The following is a 19,741-nucleotide window of genomic DNA, read 5'->3' as shown; positions in this document are numbered from 1 at the left end:
GTAAATTAACTGACATCGACTGGCAATCACTTCTTAAAAATGAAATAGATATGAACAAAGCGGTTGATAATTTTTTATCATCACTGTATAGTGTTTTAGACTCAACTGTACCAAAATCAAAAAAGAAAACGGTTAGCTCAAAAGATCCCATTTGGTTCACCAGAGAAATCAAAAATTTAAAGAATAGGAAACAAAAAGCTCATAAAACTCACAAAAAACTTAAAGACCAAAGAAATTTGGACAAATATTTGAACATTTGTGATGAACTGAATACTAAAATATCTATTGCGTATGAGAACTACAACAAAAGGGTGGAAAATAACATTAAATCAGACCCAAAACAGTTTTTTTAATTTGCAAACGATAAAATGAAGTCTAATAACTTCCCATCTCGCATGCAATATGAAGACTTTGCCAGTACTGACTCAAAGCAAATCTGCAACAAGTTTGCGAGTTTTTTTCAAACCGTTTATAAAAATAGCGACGAAGTCAGGGACTTTGAGTATTTTTCGCACTTGCATGAACGAATAAATAACGTATCTATTAAGCAAATAACTGTTCAAGAAATCCTCGCAACACTAAAAGAACTGGACGCTTCAAAAGGTCCAGGTCCAGATGGAATTCCACCCCCACTCATGAAAAATCTTGCTCCTGCCTTCGTAAAACCCTTGTTTTGGCTTTTCAACTTATCCCTTACGTCCGGACAGTTTCCATCAGTCTGGAAAAAATCTTTTCTTATACCGATTTTCAAGTCAGGTAAGAGATCTGACATCAAAAATTATCGTGGCATTGCAATAATATCATGTATTCCTAAACTTTTTGAAGCTATCGTAAACCAAAAAATATTTAATCAGGTAAAGAATCGCATAACGTGTAACCAACATGGTTTTTACAAAGGGAGGTCTACGGCTACCAACTTACTTGAATTTGTCGATTTCTCTCTTGCGTCTATGGACAGAGGCAACTTCGGGGAAACTCTATACACGGATTTTAGTAAAGCTTTTGACAGAGTAGATATTTCCATGCTTATGTTCAAATTAAAAAAACTGGGATTTGAGTCAGGCCTACTTAAATGGATTGAATCTTATTTGACGAACAGGACACAAACGGTTAGGTTTAAGGGACACCTTTCTGTACCAGTAAAAGTGACATCTGGAGTTCCACAAGGCTCCCATTTAGGCCCTTTGCTCTTCATTTTATTTGTTAATGACGTTACCCTTGTGTTGAATCGTCTCAAAGTATTGATATATGCCGATGACATGAAACTGTACATGGAAATAAAACACAAATCAGACATCCAACAATTCCAACAAGAGGTTGACATTTTCTACATTTGGTGTAAAAAAAGTCTTCTTGATCTCAACGTAAAAAAATGTAATATTATATCCTACACAAGGAAAAGAAATCCTGAACATGCCAGTTGCACTCTTGCACATCAAGTTGTAGAAAGGTGTTATCAAATTAGAGATTTAGGAGTAATTATGGATTCTAAGTTAACATTCATTGATCACTACAATACGATCATCAATAGAGCAACAGTATGCTAAGTTTTATAAAAAGGTTCAGTTATCATTTCGTAGACCCGTACACTATAAAAACTCTCTTTGTTACATATGTTAGATCTATCTTAGAATACTGTAGTGTTGTTTGGTCGCCTTATCAAGACGTCCATTCCAATAGAATCGAATCCGTACAAAAACAGTTTTTGTTATATGCACTAAGAAAACTAGGTTGGAATTCATTTCCTCTCCCTTGTTATGAATCGCGTTGCATGCTTATTAATATAGAAACGCTTGAAAAAAGAGGAGAAATTGCTTCGGTAACTCTTGTCAACGATTTAGTTTCACAACGCATAAGTTCGGAAAATCTGCTTGGAAAACTCAACTTTTATGCTCCTACACGCTCATTAAGAACGCGAAAAATTTTCGTATTAAATTCTTATAGAACAGAATATGCCATGGCCGGGCCAGTTAATAGTATGATGAGTCTTTACAATAAATATTGTGAAGTTATTGATTTAACGATGTCACGAAATGCTCTTAGAAAAATATTGAACACTAGAATTACATAACTATATTTGTGATGATAGCAATAGTTTTTAAGATGTAGTCTACTATGATTGACGAAATAAATAAATAAATAAATTCCACCAGTACAGAATCAAATCAAGAACTCTATGCGGTGTAGGTGGTGTCCTGAAACTGACAAATTGTACGGTGCGCCTCAGAGGTACTGTCAGGTCAATACTGGGTCAAAAGCAAGTAAATAAAGAAGAATTTTGACCATGCTATCTCTTTCTAATGCGAGGGTGAAAAGTTATTCCTGCAACCATTTCAAGTTGAATGGAATTTTTGCTGGATTTTTTTTCATATCTGCCAGGGGAACCGCGGATAAGCAGCAAACATATGAGATTTGACAGCGATAGCATAGTCCTGGTTTTGACATTAGTTAGGTTGGCTGCAAGTCAAAACTATGGGTGAGAACTGGGAATAAAGAAAATCGCTGATTTTTATTTTCAATGAAACCGAAAGAGGATATTGCTAAAGGCAAGACACTTCTGATATATTGCGAAAAAAAATCCAATCTAGGACGTGACAGGAGGCTTAAATTGAGAGAACAACATTGAACGACAAGTTCAATGTTTTTGATCTTTTCTATTTTTTTGCTCGTGTTTGCTACAGCAACGAAAAGATACGAAAAACTCGCCATTGTTTTTACAGTAAAACCTGTTTTTGTGCGACATTTTTTGTGGGATTTTTTATATGCGGTTTTTATATTTGTGTGACTGTTTTTGTGCGATATATGAAAAAGGACCATATCCGAAGAGATTTTCAGCCGTTTTGTTTATCATATTACTTAAGTATTGCCTCAGCCAATTACTATTTGAGCCAGCTCTACGCAAGAAAAGTCACGAGTTGCTAGCCTACGAGGAACAGCACTTGGAAAGATTAGTATGTTTAAAAAAGTTACGGTATCAATCAGATGTCCAAAAATGTTCTTATAGATATTTTCTAAATCATAATTATCGAGTTTCGAGTTATTTTTAACTGAGAAGTTTTTGTATGCGAAACCATGTTTCATAGCTACACGTGAAATTTATATAATTTTTTCATTCTTGTTTTGCTTTATTGGCCAAACAAAAAGGTGATCCCAAATCTATCAAAATCGAGTTACGACAGATCCGCATTCAAGAGATTTTTCAAGCGGATATTCAGTAACGACTCACAATCCGCATGAAAAGAAAAAAATAAACTAAATATCTCCCAACCATTCAAACATTACTTAACAAATTTTCTTGGATCGTACACCCCGCGACTGTTGAAACCATTTTAACCAGTTGGTTGAATTACTTAAATATTTTCGTTGGAATCGACGACAGTAATTTTTTTCTCGTATCTTTTATTATACCTAACATTGCGTGTAATTCGCGACTACGAAGGTGCTGATATTTGTTTGGTTTTTGCATGAGAAAAAGAAGGAAGGAAATATTTTTGCTTTTGTCATCACACACATTTTGACAATTGCATATGAGAGTTCGCCTAGGTGCGAACAGCCTTAAAAATCTCTTTCAACTTCGTAGTCGCGAATGCATACCAGACGCGCAATACACATCACTGCTTGCTTACACTGTAAAAAATTGACGTGGTACTGCGAAGTAAATTCAACTTTAACTGTGCTAATAGTAGAAACATTTCATATCTACGTAGCATACATTTGGGTTTCAGTTCACAGCACAACATCAAGTGTTTTACACGTCAATTTGTTATGTCATGCACACCGGAATCAATCTTCTTACACACAGATTTCAAAGCTTACACACGTCAAATGCCAAAACACGTTAACATACCGTGGATTCCAATAAAAATCGATTTGGGTCGACATAATGAAATGATTGGTTCGTTCATTGTCATTCATATGTAAAGAGCATTAGGGATTAGCGTGCGATTTATTTTCAGTGTATACCAGTACCGAAAAAAACAAAGAATTCTCTCGACGAACGAGCGGCGAGAGGTCGCACCGTTTGTTTTGTATGAGGACAAGAGAGACCGAAATAATTCTACACCACGAGCAGGTATGAAAGGTAAAAGTGTAATAAATTTTTGAGTGTAGAATGCGTCCTCTCCACCGCTAGATGGCGACACTTAAAATAAAGAGATTTGGTCTCGTTTTTGGTTCTTTAGTTGCATATCTGTTTTGTGCGTTAGGCCAACAATGCAAAAAAATCATGAATCGTACGATTAATTACCGGATATTCTTTGAATATAATTGTAGTTGCTTCTTTTTGTAAAAAACCATCATTTTATTTAACAATTTCTAAAGAAAAGTTTCGCTGTCTGAGTAAATCGTTATTTACATAAAAATTCTACCGTTTTCGTTTAATTTTTAAATGAAAAATAGAAATCGCTCTAAATCGCTTAAATAACAGTTTGTATAGCAGTTTTAATTCGTGATACAAAAACCGAAGAAAAACCATATAATTTTTTCAAATCACGTTCAGCCCAAAAACGCAGCCTTTTCAAATGATGTAAAAAAGCTAGTATAGCTAAACAACCCAATTATCACTATCTCTACTTACAACTTAGATCTCTGCAAAGCACCCTACACTGAAAATAAATCGCACGCTAATCCCTAATGCTCTTTACATATGAATGTCAATAAACGATCCTAAGCATTTTATTATGTCGACCCATATCGATTTTTATTGGACCCCACGCTATTTTAACGTGTTTTGGCATATGACGTGTGTAAGCAATGAAATCTGAGTGTAAAATGATTGATTTTGGTATGCATGACATGGCAAACCGAAGTGTAAGACACTTGATTCTGTGCTGTGCACTGAAACGCAAGTGTATTTCACGTAGATATGAATTGTTTCATCTATTAGCACAGAAGTAAGTGGAATCCAGTTGGCAGTAACGTGTCGATTTTTACAGTGTAGGATAGAGTGCTTTAACCACAGAGAATAAACGTTCATCTCATTTTCAAAGTATGTGTTAAAACTTGAAACCGTCATTTAACAGTAAGTGATAATGCTCCCGCTATGTGACGCTCGCGTCACTGACAAACCAAGCACTGATATCGATGAAATATCGATACGGTAATATTTATGCAGTGCAACTGGGGCACCACAAGACAGATGTCGTTAGTGTATTAACGTATTTTGATTAAAATTTTTACATACGATTTTCAAATTTCTTTATATGAACGAATATCTGTTCTCTGTGCTTTAACCGTTATGCAATGCATGAGAATGCACGCCTAACGATATCTTCTCAGAACTACTATACATGAAAAAATTGAGTTACATATCATTTGGGGAAATATCTCATCGTTCCACGGCTAGTTTTGGGAAATTTTCATTCATATTCCACTAAACATTCAGTTCTACTTAACTACATATTTTCGCCGGCACATGCATTTGTTAGAAAAGATTTTTATCTTAGGTACTTATTTCCTTTTGTCTGATTTTTGTATGCATGTATAGTGGAATAACTTTAACTAATCAATTTTATAATCAAATTTATAGAAAAAATCACAAGAAGGTTGTATGCAAAGCCACGACCGCAAGGTTGAAGTAGAATACTTTTACAAGAAAGATAACCTGGCTGCTTGCGTGTCAGTCATTTTTTCTAGTAAATAACGTTGACCGTTCATTGGCAGTATTGTAATTTCTTTTTGTCTGATATTTTGAATGAAGTTCATTGGATATTTTTAAATTTTGTGCAAATGAGAAGTTGAAGTGCTGCCGAATTGTAATATTCACATTTAATACGACATCATTAAACGGGAACGGAACAAAGGCTACGGTTATGCAGAACGCGAATGCCGGCGAGATGCGATTCGCCTTACCGTGGTGAAATGTACAGCTCTTTTAAGGCGAAGTAGAGCTATACATTTCAACAGATTTCGTCTTCCCGAATCGCATCGCGCCGTTATTTGCGTTCTGCATGACCGTAGCCAAACACTAAGCGACGCGTATGCATGTAGATGAAGATAATTAACTTTGGATTATAGCGCAAAACGAGAAAATATTAACTCTTCAAATAATCATTTGTGTTCTTCAAATTTCAGTTGTTCAATTTAATATCCGTTGAAATGTTTGTTTATTATCTGATGAAGCTCTTATATAGGCCAAATGATGCATTCCCAATTTACTAGGTCCATAACTCTGCCGACCGTGCTTGGGAAAGCGCGGTATAACGACCAATCAGAGGTCGAATTTTGTGTTTTGACAAGGCTTAAGAGTTTTCAATAGTACAATAGTTCGAATGATAAAATTACAATTTCATGCATTTGGTAGGAATTTTAGAAGATTTTCTAATCGATTGCTGCACAAACGAAGGAAATCCATCGAAAACTAACCGATTTATTAGCATTTGAAATTTTTCTCACTTTTTTCAGTTTTAGATTTTCATTTTACATCCCTATGTAGCCGAATTTCCTGAAAGAAGTATTCTAATTCAAAATTAAATCTTCATTAATTCATTTGTTGTCCTTATAAGGACAATTATTCAATTTATCATTGATAGTGAGGACTAAGGCGCACGGTCAACACAATGAGAAAGGTGTTTTCACATTGAAAACTAGACACGGCTTTACTGGAGGAAGTGGTGGCAAATGCATCTACCGCTAATACCACCGCTATCATACGAAAGCGCGTCGTTTCATGTGGGAAATATCAGCAACGAAAAATGACGCGCGTCTAAGCATAACCCGAACTGTTTCGCCGTGCTGCTCCCATTTACCTTTACATCGGCCTCAGGGAAGTACCGGCTGCATCTGCATCTACCGCTGAGGCTGTCACTATACTGCTTTTGGTACCAAAAGCTATTAACTCTTCAAATTAGTGTTTTTTTTGTTCTCAAAAGAACAAATGTTCAATTCAAAATCGGATTTACGCAATCGCATCTCTGTAATATTACCGACAATAATATTCTTCTGAACAAACTGATACAACTTTTCCATTAGGCCTCTGCCATAATAGACGCGAAAAGCGACGCGAACCGATTCGCTCAGCTGTAGGTTAATGTACAGCCATCAGTAGAGCTGTACATCAACCTACGGCCGAGCGAATCGGTTCGCGCCGCTTTTCGCGTCTACTATGGCAGAGGCCTTAGAGGAAGTTGCCGGCTGATTTATTCACTTCATGCAAGCCTGCTGCTGATGCTTCCCGCTACCACACTGAAACAGCATTTTAGTGAAGGGAGTGTCGTTGCATCAGCTGACCCTGCTACTATCGATGCTGATATACCCGCTGCAACAGCTACGCTATGCATAGCCATGCCACAGTTGTGGCCGCTATACGCTGGCCCAACTGCTGAGCAACTGCAACGCTATCCGTAGCCATGCCACAGTTGTGGCCGCCATTGGTATCGGCTGTACCTGCATCTGCTGGCCCTGCTGCTATCGATGGTGAGATCCGCTGAAACTGCTACGCTTATTCGCAGCCATGCCACAGTTGTGGCCGCTATCCGCTATCGATGGTACCCACTAATCGCTCCCGCTGCTGCTAAGGGAGGACTGCTGTCGTCGCTGTTCAGAACTACTATGAGCGGCTTCGACTAAAACAGGCTCTTATATAGGGATGAAAATAGGAATGAATTATTTTTCGTAGGTGGTGGAATGACATAACTTGAAAAATATGTGTGACTTCATTCCGGCTCAGAGCGATCATTTGATAAGCTCCACCTCTTTTTTCAGTTTCTAAAGTTTTTCCTCAGTTTCGTAGCACGGATGCACAAAAATGATTTCTTGTCGAGCCGGACCGATAGCACTCTCATTGAAGCAACATAATAACATGTTTTCTGTCGTGTTGTGCAGCTTGGTTGAAGAAAATGTTCCCGTCCCCATGTCGCATGGAGGCAGATTATTGCGTTCAGTAGACAGTAGATAGTGTATCCAGCGAATAAACACCGATGGTGCTCTCACACACGCTACGGTTTTAACCCGTATCTTATTGCGGTTTGTAACATCAAGCGATTTCGTTTGCACGCTGTTGCGTGTTGCATCATGTTGCAACTTGGCAGCTGGGAGACGACGAAATTCTGTTTATGCTGATTGATTGAATCGACTTCATATTAGCTCTGCATAGTCGAACTAACTGCTTTTGTGAATGCGTACTAACAGGGCAGTTTGTTATTCAATGTCGGTTATGCTGATCGCAGCCTTTACGCTGCCCCTACAGTGGGGGGTTTACTAAATAAAGTGAAAGTAAAAATTAGACAACTACAACAGAATTTGATTGTATCCCGCACAGTATGTCTGCTTGTGTTGATGCCAGAAAATTATTAACCTTCAATTATTTTTTTATTTGCCTTCAAAAAAGCATGTTGCGGTTCAAAATCGGTTGCTAATTACAACCTTTGAGCTGCCCTAACATTGGGGGAATTAAGATACACGGACAACATGCACTGTGGAAGCGATTTCACATTCAGTAAATATGACGGGTGCGACAAATTTAAATTGCTAGGATGCAACACAGAATACTTGCTTGCGTTGACAAAAGTTATTAACTTTCAATGACTTGTTTATTTGCCTTCAAAAAGGCATTTTGATTTCCAAAATTGGATTTCCTGATGGCAATCTTCATGCTGCCCCAACACGGGGGGAATAATGGCTGTCTGGCGACACACGCTGAGAAAAACCGCGCTGCTCCTGAGACGTGGTGACCAACCACAGGGCTAGTGCTGCTGCTAAGGAAGGACAACTGCTGTTGTCGCTGTCTAGAACTATTATGAGCGGCTCCGGCTGAAGCAGGCTCTTATATAGGCCAAATAGCATGTTTTCAATTGCAAGGTATATGATCCTGTCGACCGTGCTTGGGAAGCAAGCATATAACGACCAATCAGAGGTCGAATTTTTCGTTTTGACAAGGCTTGACTATTTTCAATAGTACAATAATGTAAATAATAAAATTAAAATTATCTTATTTTGGAAAGAATCTTAGAAGATTTTCCAATCTATTGCTGCAAGAACGAAGGAAATCCATCGAATACTAACCGATTTATTAGCATTTGAAATTGGACATATCTTTCACTTTTTCGGTTTTAGATTTTCATTTCACATCCCTATGTAGCCGAACTTCCTGAGAGAAGTATTCTACTTCAAAATTTAGATTTACATCCTTTGCATTGAATTATCATGTATCATCTCCCAGATGATCTCGAGGTGAGATGCTGGCCTGTTAGTGTCAGTAGGATCGTAGCGCTAGCCCCGCAATTATCCTGTACACTAAGCAGTTGGCTGCGAAGTCTGTGTATAACAAACAGAAGGTCAAATTCCGAATCGGAATGTAGCACCAAGGCTTTGCTTTGCATTATAAACATCAACATAGTTAACCAATACGAACGAAGTCGCTGATATTATGGGTCTTCACGTAGAGCTCGTATACAAATACCTAGCCGTAAAAATACTCACATCCATTGACGAGTAATGAAAAAGACACCGTTTACGACTAGGTATTTGCATACGAGCTCGACGTGAAGACCCCTATTGATATGATTGATGTTCTGCAAATATCTGTAGTAAAACGTGATGAACAGCGCTGTGTTGCATATACGGCATTTTTGCACAAAGGATAACGTTTCCTGTCATTTTCACTGCGCTCTTTTCGAAAAACGTTTCCCATGAGCGATAATCTTCGCTACCAACAGGCTGCTTTTCCTCTATTGTTATTACTATCTATGCGAGAGAGAACATGATTTGCCAATTGAGAACGGAGCGTATTTTCAAGAGATGAAAATGAACTAGTATCCTTTCGGTTGTCCTGCTCACGGCGGCGAACGCACCGAAAACAGCACCATCATGAATGTCTCGCGACCGCATGGCATGCTACACTCTATTTCATCTGATTCCTTCAGCAATGGGAAGAGAGCTTACCAATAGACTCTGTTTTCGTTTGATTCTGCTGCTGCCTAGTATGTGGCACTGGTTAATCATTCTGACTTTAGTGCAGAGATGAGATGAGTAAACATCTCGTTCATTCAGTTCGTATCGGATGCTGGATCGGTTCGGTCGCGTTTTCTGAAATCGCCTTCCCCTCGACCCGCGGTTTAACTGTTCAGCACTGTTTTTTGTGCCTATCTCTATCGTTGCTCCTCGCGCTGTTATTCTATTTTTGCGTGCCCGTGCTCCCTTCGCTTATCAGTGGACATATCTTCTCCGTAGACAATTGTGTTTACGCCAGTGTCTGTTTACACCTCTTCTCCTTTATCAACTCACTTTGGTCCTTTTTCGACCCTGCTGCCTGCTCACTAGGAAAACTCATCTGTTTTGTGTTTAAAATATAATGGTCGGATAAGGAAACCTATAACACAATTCTTGCATACATTTCAGCGAGGAGGGATAAGCATTAACTTGCCCTTTGTTGTTTTTAAAGAAAAAGTGAGTAATTCAACAGTGTAGTGATTCTATGATTTTACACCACATTTATTCTTTGGTGGGACTATGGAGCAGAGAGATTAGAAGTGAAGTTTTTGTATTTAAAATGTAGGAGCAACTTTTGCTTCCGGACGTTCCAGCGTTTTCCCGAAGAAGAATGATGCTTGATTATTGATGAACCCAACTAGTGATATTAAACGTGATCGTTCTATATTGATACCGGCAAACGGTTTACGCAACTTGCTAAGGATACTGGATTCATCCAAGAACAAGAAAATTCTGTCTACCAGTGACAACTATTGCTATAATTTGAGACTGAACTTTTCTTGTGCTCGTTTAGTGATGTGAAGTGTTGTTCCATAATCAGTGATGCTAAGTGTAATTTCAAAGAACCTGGCACTAAACAGTACAGAAACGGATTGGCTATTTGTTGATTGCCAGATGTTCCAATGTCACATTGCATTGTTTTGCATTTTTTGTATCAAACTAAAAAACAATGAGTTCTTTCAACGTGATTTCCTGTGTCCTAGAGGCAAAGACAAAACATTTACATTCGAAATAAGTCGCAAAGAACTGTTGAAAAAACTATGCCAGTATTACCTTTTTTCAAAAACTATTTGTTTGAAATATTCAGAGTTGCAAAACTTCGGTGGTGGGTTTTTTGTTGCTCCCAAAACATTCACGTACCTTTGAATGGAAAGTACCAAAATTTTTATGTTGTTCCCTTGAAAAAAGTCAAATAAAATAATAGTACACCAAATAGTAATTTATTTTGAAGAACAATTAAAACAAACATCACACGATGCAGGAGAATCGCAAGGAAAAATCGGAAAAACAATTTGTTTATTTTCCACCGGGTTACTCTCACCACTTTTTTGCTTATCGGGTCCTAACTAACGATCATTTACTTCTTCGTGAGATAGAAGGTGTTATGAATGAATCACACTACTTGTCTACTCATGTTTATTTTATCTAAATCATCATGTATTGTTATTGTTTTTTGAGTTATCATCAGCACTATTGAAGTTGGAAATTGTTTCGGGGTGCTATTACTTGAAAAAGGTCCCGAATCTATCCAGCTGATAATGTTTGGCGGGATCCCTTACAAATTTCTTTGCAATGTTTATTAGTATCAACCAATATGGTGCAACATTTTACCAATAGTTTCAACCAAGTCACGTTGGAATTAAGTGGATTTAGAAGAAGTGAAAGAGTGACATGCACTTAAGCTAAATCGCTTTTGATAAGCACCAAAATCTGGTCAAGTAGAACAGAAACATGCATGAATATAGGAAAATATGAATATATAAATAGCTTATTTCGAACTAACAATTGTGTGAGGCTATCTTAATTTGTGAACAGCCAGAATGCGTATAACAAGAACACATGTGTCCCTTTTTACAGTCCAATTGTCTTTGAGTAGTGTGGGGCATAACAGACCAGCTTAGGTAATATATCTTTCTGTTGATAAGCTTTAATGAGAATAGCCTTTTTAAAGGCGAAGCCTTTTTTGTTTAATAATACTCAAAATTGGAACTTGATATGATTGTGTTCCAATGTCAACAATGTAAACAATTGAAGCATTATTGCTCTCATTTCATTGAAAATGTAAGCGTAAAGATTGATACTAGGGGTCTTCACATCGAGCTCGTATACGAATACCGAGCCGTAAACTGCGTATCTTCCATTACTCGTCAATGGAGGTGAGTATTTTTACGGCTGGGTATTTGTTTACGAGCTCGACATGAATCCCCCTACTATATTTCTAAGTGGTAAAAAGTATTCGTAACATGCGTTAGATATACACCAGAAACAAGCTAAAACTTAGTTTACATATAAATCAAGTGCCTCAACTTAGACACGCCATGTGTATTTCTGATCTGATAATAAAGCGATATTCAAGTTAAAATTAAATAGCTTTTAAATCAAAGCTTTTTAACTGTATATTCAACATAAGGTTTTTCAATAAAGAAAAAAAAACAAAGTAAGGTTCTTATTAAAATACTAAGGAAACAGAGTAAAATGGGCATCTAGGAAATTTGATCGTGAATGAGTTTTTTCTACCATTGTAATTTGCCCCACTGCCTTACACATGGCTAATCTTTTACTCTCTGTCTACTGTGGAGAGTATAACGCTGTATCGCAGTGAATCCCTTTCTCTCATCATACATTCACTACGGCAGCAATCAAATAGTCAAACGATACTGTATACAAGTGACCATTCAAGTTCAGTTTCTGTTCTGTTATTGAAAATGTAACTTAGCACTATAAGAATCGCCGATATCACAGAGGAATGGGAATATTGAATCTCAACTAGTTTGCATACATAAACTATTAACTTTTTTACTGTAAACCGTTAAAATAGGCTATGTAAAATCACAGATGAAGAATACAGATAAGAATTGAAAATAACCTCAACGGTTTACTAACAGCAAATACGATTTCCTTGAATGCTTACTTCGACGATAAGCATACATCGTAACCGCACATTGGAACCAGATGTTCCAATAGACGATTGGAGCGAAGTAAAGAATATCAAGATGTCATCAAACGGTGCTCGGAAGTTTTCAACAGCTAAACAGCTTCAAAAACATTATAAAACCAGAACAGCTTCACATATTAGCAATGCTATAGCAGTATTGTTTTGTCTGGCAATCCACGCAGATTTCAGCATTAGCCTGGAGATGAATGAAACCGGCGTGAGACACATACATCAACGTTACACCGTAGACGAACTGCTAAGCATTAAATTTCCGAACAGAATTTCTAACGATATCGATATGGATCCTTGCAAATCAAGTAAGTATATCTTGATCTTATTGATACACATAACGTAAATTTATATGTGAATAATATTTACAGTACAGTAAGGTCGCTTTTTACGCGGCTTTTTTACGCGGGTTGCTTTCCTCCATTACTCAAAAACGGTACAAGATATCGACCTCATTTCAATCACGTTTTCCGTTTTAGGTCACGAGTAATCATATATCAGTTTTCAAAATAAATCACAATTTTTGGTGTAAATACTCAAAATTTAAAATATTGAATTTTGGTCTCTAGATTGGCCACTATCATATTTGTTTATGTTTATTGTTTAGTCTCCAGTATAATACAGTACAGACAATTAAACCAAATTTTAATTAAAATTCGTGGCTAATTTCGTTGAAGAGCCTACAACTGTAATCTAAAGGATTATGCTGGCCATACGTGGTGCGATGGGTTGGAGTCCAAAGAAACGTTCGGTTGCGTAAGCGACGATGGGGCGCATAGATGTTTAATTGTTGAAGAAGATAACTACAGTCGACTGTGTTCATCAGAAGATCATAAATAAATAACCTTTGCGATAACACTCTACGCTCGGCTAGTGAGCTTAGTTTTTTCAGCTGAAGCTAGTCTTCGAAATCCGAGGTGTTCCGTCGAATGAAACCAAGTATGGCGTATGCTTTAGACGAAACGGTGGTGATATGCTCGTCGAATCATAGCTTACTGTCAATCGAGGCTCCAAGATCTTTTCTAGATTCACATCGAATCAAATTTCTTTCGTTTATTCTGTACGTAAAGTGTTGTGGGCTCCGAAGCCTACTAAACGAAATGATGTAACATTTGTCCGTGTTCACTTTCATGCCGCTCACAAGGCACCAATGCAATATGCTGTCTACATCATGCTGCAGGGCATTGCCATCAGAAACAGATGCAATATTGCGAAAGATTTTAAGATCGTCTGCATACAATAATTTTTCGGAGGCGATGGAGTCGCAGATGTCATTCGCAAAGAGTACGAAGATCCGGAAGGTATGGAAAAACAGTAAGAATGGCTTCCTAGGACATGAACGAAGGCTGTTCGACCCGTAAGATATGATAATAGCCAATTGATTATCCATTCGGGCATGCCAAGTCGTTTCATTTTTTCTACAGCTAACATGTGCGGAACCTTGTCAAATGCTTTGGAAAAATCGATGTATATTGCATCTACCTGCTGACGTTTCTCAATACGTTTCAAAACGTTTGTCACAAAGCACATGAGGTTTGAGACTGTTGATCGTTTTTTCACGAATCCGTGTTGATAGTCAGAGATTACGTGACGAACAGCTGAATATAAAAGTTATGAACAATTTTCTCGAAGACTTTCGATATACTGCTTAAAACAGATATACCCCGGTAGTTCTTAACGTTATGTAAATTACCACATTTATGAACAGGAGTTATCGAGGCGTGCTTCCATGCGTGAGGAAAAACTCCGCTGGTGAGAGAGCTATTTAGTATAATTGTAAGTGGCAAAGCTAATGTTGCAGAGCATTGTTTCAAGAATAGTGGAGGTGAACCGTCAGGTCCTGGTCCTTTAGAGGTATCGACTGCCATAAGAGTCAATTATATATTCAAACGAAGTTTTTTAACGTTTTAGGACGGTTTTCTTTGTTATATTTGCAACTCAAAAAAGTCGTTTTTTTCACGCGGGCCCATACAAATTTGGAATCCCCCGCGTCAAAAACGACTTAGTGTACATACTTTTATTGCTAGTTCGTGAGCCTGCGATTAATTGTTTGATCGACATTATTAATTATTATTAAAGTCGAAAACTTAAATTTTGAAATCTAACAAAAGTTATTTCTCAGAACTCAATGCCCATTTACTAGTATATCACAATAACAATAACCCACGGCTATAACGGGTTAGTTATAAATAGTGGAACTATATGAAAACATTTTCTCTATACAATTTGCGTTTGACACAATTGGTCAGATAGTTGCGCTTTATCTTTAATCTTCTTCGAGATTCTCAGAAGTTTCGCCATCTATCATGGTCTAGAGTCTAGACCTCTAGACTGGTCTTACTAATTCAAATAACACTCATTCTCCAATATCTGTAAAAAAAAGTAAGAAAAAAGTAAAAAAATCTACCTAAATTATGGTGAAGAAAATCCCCTGCAAAACCAATGCAAACAGCTTAAAACAGGCTCGGGGTGATTGAAATAATGTCCTTCGATTGGGAACTTCAATTCACTATTGTCCAAGTTTGCTAAATTAGTTTTATAATCTAAAGCCAAGTGCTGAGAAACAAAATGATAGTGTGTTCACTATACTATACTATACTTATGTTTGTAATTCACTTTACACATTTCGACTATTTCGTTTGCATAAGCTGGTTTAAATAGATTCCCTACCCTACGAACATACTAAAATTGAATGTAATGCTAACAAGAGTAAAGGTTGTGATAAACAAATACAGCGTATACAAATGGAATGATGATGATAAATTGAAATTAATGAAATTATGACGTTAAATCGATTTGTATGCAACAACTGGTGACCGTTTGATGAGGCCTAATTTGTTTGCTACGGCGACGAGAATGCAGTTGTACAGTATATTCAGTACTACTGAAACCAGATATAGGCTCACATTAGAAAGTGATTCCTTTCATTTGCGGAGTCTCACAGCTGCAATACGCTAAAAGCGGAATTACTAACTCTGTACTGTTGACAACAGTACAGATTTATCTGGAAACGTACAGATGTTCTAGTTTTTTTCGTTACAAATTCTGTACCCTACATATTACAGTTTTTTGTGAAAAAGTACAGATAAGTACAGATTTTTTAAATAGTTAGAACAGATTAGACAAAACTTTGTAACAAACTCTGCAACGATGTAATGAATGCTATCGTGCAATTCACACATTCAAAATTTACTACAGCTCGGTTGAAAAAATGACAGCTGTCACAATTTTTTGTAAAAACTAAAACAATTTGGTTAGCACAAAATATCCGAAATTGCAGTAGTGTTTCTGAATCATGAATTTTGTTATTTACTAGCTGACCCGACAAACTTCGTCCCGCCCATTTTTGTGTTTAATTAAATAATTTTAAACATTCCAAATTCATTAACTCCTTGCGATTTGCTTATAGTCTGCAAATGCACGACGAATCGGTTATAGGATATGATCAAAGTCAAAGGACAAATCGTTTGAAATGATTGGTTTTATCGGAATGACAACATCCTCGACTTTTGGGTTCTGTAGATATCCATATTGGGTGTTATTCAGTCTTTGAATTCAAAATGGTGTCCAGGGTCAGGCTGCTTCCCAGAAGTTGCCATCTTACAATTCAAAATGGTGTTGCAGGTCAATTTTTAACTCCTTGCATCATTCTGGTTCCAGGGATACTTATGAGTGATATTTGGTCACTTTAGGCTATCGCCATCTTGGATTTCAAAATGGCATTGGAAAACAATTTCAGGCCCCTGAGCGTCATTCTGGCTTATGAAACATCCATATTGGGTGTTATTTGGTCATTTTCGGCTGTTTTTCAGAAACCGGTAGTTGCCATCTTACAACTCAAAATGGTGTGTGAGGTAAATTTTTAGCTTCTTGCATCATTGTGGTTCCAGGGAAACTCATATTGGGTAGTATTTGGTCACTTTAGGCTGTTTTCCAGAAACCGAAAGTCGTCATCTTGGACTTCAAAATGACTTGTGAAATCAATTTCTGACCTCTGGGCATCAATCTGGTTATATGGTCATATGGAAATTTCCATATTGGGTGTAATTTGGTCATTTTCGGCTGTTTTCTAGAAACCGGAAGTCGTCATCTTAAAATTCAAAGTAATGTCTGTAGGCGATTTTGGGTCCTGTGTATCATTCTGGTTCCGGTATAATTATGTTGGGTGGGAATCATCCATTTTCGGCTCTAGAAACCGGAAGTCACAATCTTACAATTCAAAATGTTGTCTAAGATCGATTTGTGGCTTCAGTGCATCATTGCGATTCCGAAAATACTCACATTGGGTGGTATTTGGTCACCTTCCGCTGTTTTCCAGACACCGGAAGTCGCCATCTTGGATTTCAAAATGACATTGGAAGACAATTTCTGGCCCCTGAGCATCATTATGGTTAAAGGAACACCCATATTGGGTGTTATTTGTTCTTTTTCGGCTAACTTCCAGAAACCAGAAGTCGCCAAAAATGGCAATTGGAGACAATTTGGCCTCTGTCATTTCCGGCTGTTTTTTTGACACCGGAAGACGCCATCTTACAGTTCAAAATGTTGTCTCAGGTCGATTTGTGGCTCCAGTGCATCATAACAATTCCGGAAATACCCATATTGGGTAGTATTTGGTCATTTGCCGCTGTTTTTCAGAAATCGGAAGTCGCCATCTTGGGATTCACAATGGTATTTGGAGACAATTTCTGGCCTCTGAGCGTCATTCTGGTTAAAAAAACAACCATTTTGGGTGGTATTTGGTTATTTCCGGCTGTTTTCCAGACACCGGAAGTCGTTATCTTGGATTTCAAAATGGTATTTGGAGACATTTTCCGAATAGAAACCGGAAGTTTTCATCTTAAATTTAACAATGGCATCTGGAGTCGAGTTTTGGCTTCTGTGCATCGACCCCTATCATTTTAGGCTGTTTTTCGGGAAACCTAGTTGAAATTAGTCCTGTGCGCCGCCACGCCGCGCCGCCGCCGCCGACACTTTTACGCACGCCGCCGCCGCCGATGATTTTTACCGCGCCGATAGTGATTGTGTATGCTGGATTTTTTCCTGATTATAGAAATACCGCAAATCACAGCCGATAAGGGAACACTCGTATATTAAGTAACGCGGAATTTGGCAATTCTTAATACCCCTTCACTCCGACGTAACGCAATTTTGCATGGTGGCCTCACGCAGTGTAACACTTCGCTAAGTACCTCCCCTGTATTTACGTATTTACGAAGGGTACGGGACACGAGACATATGGACGCTAGGCATATGGATGTTAGGCATTGTATGCTAGGCATACAGACGCGAGGCTTAATGGATGTGAGGCATAATGGATACGAGGCATACTGCCATAAGGCATAACGGACGCGAGGCCGAATGGACGTGAGGTCGAATGGACGTGAGGCCGAATGGACGCGAGGCCGAATAGACGCAAGGCCGAATGGACGCGAGGCTGAATACGATATTGTATGATCGCATGAGATCCAATTATCATGACTATGTGTTCCGGATTTGCAACATATATTCCGCAGCAGAGTCTATTGAAAAATATGTTGCACCCTTGATGATTGACAAAAAGCGTCATTCAATGAATTCTATATTTAACTCAGATATTTTATACTCTACGTATGTAGTTTAAGCGTAAATATATTCCTAAATAGTTTAGGTTGGGCAAATTTTTTTCAAATCATGTGGCGCAGACGCATAATCGAGGGCAAGGAAACGTGGCAGCACTAAGCTGCCGTGGTTTCCACAGTCCGTGCCGGCCGCCGACCCGCCGTCGGAAGCGGCGGCCTTTTGCACACAAACGACTGATCTACAGATTTGCTAGGTCTACTCAAATTCAAAGCGAGTAAGGACATCATTCGCTCGAACAGCGAGTAGGCCGAAGGCCGCGAGTGTATTGCTTTCTAAATGACACCCTGAGGGCAGTGATGATGACGATAAAACCGTATTCCGCCTCACTTCCCATCGGCCTTGTGTCCATTCGGCCTCGCGTCCCTTCTGCTTCGCGTCTATTCGGCCTCGCGTCCATTCGGCCTCGCGTCCATATGCCTCGTGCCCGTATGTCTGCCATCTATTATGCCTAGCGTTCTATGCCTTGCGTCCGTATGCCTTCCGTCTGTATGCTTAACGGGTTGTTATCATTTACGAATGTTCCCTAGGTGTAAATTATTTTAATTTGTGGAAATTTGATACAATATTTGACATTAAATATTTAGACTTTAGTCTTTTTTATCGAAAGATATAAAAAATTTCGAAGTCATTATCAAAAATTTGCACGGGGCTAGTTTGCTTCGAGAATATTGTTTCAGTCATTATAATATAAGTTTATATGTTTATTTTTATTTTCAATTTTTATGTAAACGTATGAGCAATCCGGAAATGTTAAAAACTTAAGAAAAAATGATTAGTGGTTTTTCATCTATTTTTTGGTAAAGATTTTAGTTTTCTCTAGAATACTAAGTTTTTATATGCGTTTGCGAGTTTTTATGTGCGAGAATTCACTAAAAATCGACTATGTTTTTGCTGAATTCTACTTACTTTGTTGCTTGAACGTTAAGGCATCGAAAAAAAACACTTTCAGCTATTTTTCGTTACCATGGTGATATTTGCGGATTTTTCGGTCAGAATGGATCGCCTTCGACCCATCATATTTAAGGGTGATTTACATAATAATGACATCACATAGTTCATGTGATTGTTGCTTTTTTCAACGCTATTTCGAGCAAACGAAAATTTTTCAGATGGTAATGAAGAATCTGTGGAGTTTAACGAAGAACTCTATTTGAATGAACAGAGTATCCCATTTTTTCAGTTTTTCCATGGGTAACCTAACAAAATATATGGATGTTGAAAACGACCCTCTAACGTAAGATCTATCGA

The 19,741-nt window shown here is 37.9% G+C and overlaps 1 protein-coding gene across 6 annotated transcripts in view; it reads left to right on the top strand.

The window, feature by feature from the left end:
• The first annotated feature begins 9,974 nt into the window (after positions 1-9,974).
• Positions 9,975-19,741, top strand: part of LOC129718350 (tolloid-like protein 1) — a 75,606-nt gene continuing 65,839 nt past the window's right edge. Inside the window, exons 1-3 of one of the 6 annotated variants that reach the window (XM_055669052.1) lie at positions 9,975-10,187; positions 10,336-10,383; positions 12,746-13,179. In XM_055669052.1, the coding sequence (XP_055525027.1) occupies positions 12,831-13,179 (349 nt within the window). In that variant the 5' untranslated portion in view covers positions 9,975-10,187; positions 10,336-10,383; positions 12,746-12,830. Of the gene's footprint in view, positions 10,384-10,492; positions 10,759-12,643; positions 13,180-19,741 lie in introns of all 6 variants that reach the window. The other 5 variants (XM_055669050.1, XM_055669049.1, XM_055669051.1 and 2 more) reach the window with 5 other exon arrangements.

The sequence above is a fragment of the Wyeomyia smithii genome, chromosome 1, assembly GCF_029784165.1.
Source record: "Wyeomyia smithii strain HCP4-BCI-WySm-NY-G18 chromosome 1, ASM2978416v1, whole genome shotgun sequence".
NCBI classification, from domain to species: domain Eukaryota; kingdom Metazoa; phylum Arthropoda; class Insecta; order Diptera; family Culicidae; genus Wyeomyia; species Wyeomyia smithii.
This window is presented reverse-complemented; position numbering and strand designations above follow the sequence as displayed.